Source organism: Parasteatoda tepidariorum, chromosome 8 (genome assembly GCF_982258835.1).
Source record: "Parasteatoda tepidariorum strain Cologne lab strain chromosome 8, Ptep-v5.0, whole genome shotgun sequence".
Taxonomy (NCBI): Eukaryota; Metazoa; Arthropoda; class Arachnida; order Araneae; family Theridiidae; genus Parasteatoda; species Parasteatoda tepidariorum.
Window position 1 is genome coordinate 71,702,998 of NC_141762.1, and position 4,708 is coordinate 71,707,705.

The 4,708-nt window shown below is 33.5% G+C and overlaps 1 protein-coding gene across 1 annotated transcript; it reads left to right on the forward strand.

Annotated features, from left to right (window-relative positions):
• The first annotated feature begins 1,813 nt into the window (after positions 1-1,813).
• Positions 1,814-2,815, forward strand: LOC147806302 (ATP-dependent DNA helicase PIF1-like). The gene has a single exon (XM_087149619.1). The coding sequence runs from the start codon at positions 1,814-1,816 to the stop codon at positions 2,813-2,815; it is 1,002 nt and encodes a 333-aa protein (XP_087005745.1).
• The last annotated feature ends 1,893 nt before the right edge of the window (positions 2,816-4,708 follow it).

Consider the following 4,708-nt stretch of genomic DNA (forward strand, 5'->3'; position numbering starts at 1 on the left):
ACGAAGGCAAATTTCTCCCAATACTTAATCCAGGATTTCCCTTGTTTCCTGAATTGGGTTCAAAATTACAAAGGTACGGAGTTGGACATTAGTAGTCGTAAACCCGCAATATGTTCAATGACGGTTCAAGGTCTGCTGTTCAATGAATATAAAGGGTTAAGGTTAATATAAGGGGTTAATATAAAGGGGGGCAATGAATATAAAATAAAGGGTTAAGGATGATGAATATTTGCTTCAGATGTTTAATTAAAGTGTTTTAAAGATACTAAAATCTGATATATCGAATAATAGGGAATGTTTTATCCATCTTTTATGGCGGGCGGTATTGAGATTCATTTATTTTTTAATTACAAATTTGGGTTTCTTTGTAAATGAAAAGAACGGCTTACAAGCTATTTTTAGTTTGAAAACAGGTGGCAAAATTTTAAAAAAGACAGAATATGCATCCTGCGTTATAGCGGTATACGACCCCACTACATCTAAGCTTCAGAGGGACTAGCGGAACAGCAATATTACATGGCGAGGTGCAAATAAAGTAACCGTATATTATTGCGACCTCCATTGCTGCAGAGTGTAATACTAAACACTCTAAAGCGTAGAGGTAGCGGGCTCAATATCTTTGGGTTAAGTTGTTGTTTTTGTTCATTTACATCGCACTAGAGCTGCACAATGGGCTATTGGCAACGGTAACATCTCTAAGGATAATACGAAGACATGACATCACAATTTTGATACTCTGCAAAGGGAATGGCTCCCTCGCTTCGGTAGCTTGACGACCTGCATGCGAAGTCGTGCACTTTACGGTAGAACAGTTTGACGTGGACCGATACCGCCCAATCTCGGTCCCAACGCAGGCTGATCACTCACGCGCTTACTGTCCGCAGCCAGTGATGCTTGATTTCGGTGTTCTGCTGGGAACCGTGTCTATACGAAGTTGTTCTTGGAAATCTATACATAATAATAAACGCTGCTGTGTGTGTGTCTGTCTGTTTTTAATCACAATATATCGCCCCAGAAGCCTCGCCCAGGCACGAAACTCGGCACATAATTGTGTTTTGATATAATGAAGAAGATTTTTTTTTTCTTTTTCAAAAATTTGGATTAGTTTTTTAGTTATCAGTCATTTTCTAAGAAAATCTATGCTTTTTCGTCTTCAAAGAGCCATATTCAAAAAACTATTAAAAAATGCCTATACTTTTCTCCACTCTTATAAATGTATGCTAATGCGAACCTTACAATTGAAATATTAATTTTCGACAACTTAAACCAATAATATACGAAGGAATTAATAATTTAATTGTAAGGTTCGCATTAGTTTACATTTATCAAAGTGGAGAAAAGTTTAACTTTTGTATTAAAAATGTGGCAACATATTCGATACTTAAATAGAACGCTTCGCTTTGATATATTTGTCGCTGAAACGCAGAGCTATAAGCGATAAGCAGAGAGCTCGCCGCACTTAACTATACTCAATACTATTTTTGTCGCTGCTCATAATTGTTATAATAAGTTTTTCTTCTTCCTTCCACGCTCTATTTTTTTTCTCAAGCCAAGACGATAATTTTTGTAGCGATATAGAAATAGAAATTAATAGATACCATAAAAAATTATATGGAAGTAGAAATTGATACCATAAAAAATTAATTCGTTTTCGTGTTCTTTTCATGTGTCTGGTGGACGAACAGCTCATTCAGTGTTTAAATTACCTTTAAATTTATCAACCGTCGAGCATCCTACCTGCAGTATTTCCAGAAGCTCACACAAAGCTGATGTTCTTAGAAGATGTAAACTAATAGTTTGGGATGAGTGCACTATGTCACATAAAGCTGCTTTAGAAGCCCTGGATATCACTATGCAAGACCTTTTAAAAAACAACAAGTGTATGGGAGGTGTAACTTTAGTTTTATCTGGTGATTTTCGACAAACACTTCCTGTAATGCAACGTGGGACGAAGGCAGATGAAATACATGCATGTATAAAGTCATCTTGCATTTGGACAAATGTTCAAAGACTGCGGCTGAAAACAAATATGCGAGTTCTTTTAACAGGACAAGTCTTTGCACAGAAATTTGCCGACAATCTTCTAAGACATGGAAATGGTGATATTAGTGGCGATGAAGAAGGGCTTATAGATGTGGAAAATATTGGAAATCGTGTTGCCACAACGGACGAACTCAAAGAAATGGTTTTTCCTAATATTCATGAAAATTACTGCAACCCTCAATGGCTATGTGAAAGAGCTATCCTTTCTCCAACAAATGATATTGTTAACGTGATAAATAACAAACTTTTAAAGAAATTACCTGGTGCTCTGGAAATTTATCATGTCATGGAAATAGATCAAGTTGTCAACTATCCGACAGAATTTTTGAACTCATTGGAACCACCTGGAGTGCCTGCACATAAATTAGAATTGAAAATTGGAGCACCAATTATGCTTTTAAGAAATTTGGATCCGCCTGCATTGTGTAATGGAACAAGATTGATTGGGAAAAAATTGATGCCTAATGTTATTGAAGCTATGATTATAACAGGACATTCAACAGGTAATAGTGTGCTTATTCCTCGCATCCCCATCATATCTTCAGACATTCCGTTTCAGTTTAAACGACTTCAGTTTCCTGTTGCGATGAGTATAAATAAATCTCAGGGACAATCTTCAAAAGTCGTTGGTCTTGACTTGCAGAAGCCTTGCTTTTCACATGGACAGCTTTATGTTGGCTGCTCAAGAGTTGGTAATGAAAAGAACTTATATTTATTGGCACCAAATGGAAAAACTAAAAATATTGATTATAAAGAAGTTTTACAAGAATAGGAAGAATTATATACTATCTGTATGCTGACTGACACAAGTTTTATTTTATTGCTGTTTCTTAAACATGTTATTAACTGCGTTTTAATTTTCAGCTATTGGCCAATGATGATTTCGAAAGCAACTTTTGTATGCTTTTACAATTTCTGAGGCCTTTTTTTAAAAAAAAAAAAACAAGTCTCCACCTGATAGTCATATTATAGGTTAGGTTACCATAGCAAAGTTACATCTTCTAACATCCTCAAGAGCTATAACACATCTGCAGCAGAACTGGATATGAAGCCAAAATTGCAGGACAGGAACACTTTAATTGTCCACTAATCTTCAGATTTCCTGCTATGTTTTAAAAAACTTTATTTGTGAAAACCTTTAGCGTGGCGGACAACTGGCCGCCTTAGGCGGCTAGTATTTTAATAAAATTTGGTAGAAGAATGACCAGCTGGGATAGCCAAGTAGAAAGTCTATACCAGTTTTTACGAATTCGTTACTGTAATTCACTTTTATGATATCGTTACTATATTTTACTCAAACTTCTTTTTACTCAACGTTTATAAGCGTGTCACATTTTTAGAAATGTGAGTTCCTGAATCCGTTTCGGAACAATTATACACGGTTTAAAAAAAGGTTGGAAATGATCAACAAAAAAAATCAACTCTGTTTGATTTGTAGGTTTACCTCACAGATGGTGCTGTAACCTACAAAATTAAAATCTATATCAAATAGCGAGTTTCGAGACCTATCAGATTAAAAGCTTAAAAATAGCATGTTTTGATTTTTTATCGATTTTTTTAATTATTTTTCTTCTAAGAAAAAAAAACCTAATTAATTGAATGACTTTTCTTTCAATATAATATTCTCCAGATACTGCCATTTTGAGCAGTTTGTATCTTATTTTAATTTCATCAGTTAAAGCGCCATCTGTGTGAAGCAAAATACATTAGCCTAATGTCAAATTGGAATTAAAATAGGATTCGAACTGTTCAAAATAGTGCTATCACTAGACCCATTATCCTGAAGAAAGATAATAAGAATAAAAATGTTTAAGGTATTTTTTTAAATTTTTTTTAAATCTATAAAAAATTAAAACATCCTATTGTTATGTTCTTAATCTGATAGGTCTCGAAACTCGCCATTTTATATATATTTTAATTTTCTAAGTTATAGCACCATCTGTGAGCAAACTGCATCAACCTACAGACCAAACAGGGTTACTCTTTCTGGAGAACCCGAATCTGCAACAAAAAATAGAGGTTCATATTTAAGACTTTCCTCAATTTCGCTCAATTTCGATTAAAAGTTTCCTCAATTTCGCTCCAAAGAGAGTGGGGTAAAAGATCGAGTTTGGTATCATTGGGAAGTTTTTTAAAAACTATTTTCGATCAGATGTATATATCTCGAGATATTTGACCAGTTCCAAAGTTTATTTACACCCTGTTTATGACAGGCATCTGCTGATTCAATAGCGTGAAAGTAGAAGATTTACTGCTTGCAATTATTTAATACATTTTTTAAAAAAATTGAAACAAAAATCTTTAATTTTGACTTAAAACTATTCTTTAATTTTTATTTATTTTTCCCAAATAGACTTTAAGATATAATTTAAAAGATATACCGCAAGGGAAAAAAATTCTTTAAATTAACGTCTTTGATGCTCGTTAGGTTTAGCGTAACATTAAAGGTATTAAGTGTTCTTTATTTGTGAAGTATAAGAAATCTTACTTATTTGCTTTGTTCGGTATTATACAATGTTTTTCATACAAAATCTATTTAGAGATATCTAACTGGATTTTAATGTCGGTTTTTTAACAGATGAGATAAAAGAAATGTTACGTGATATACAATTAAAGAAAAGCATTTCTTTTATTACTTCAGATTCTATTTCCAAATCAGTATAAT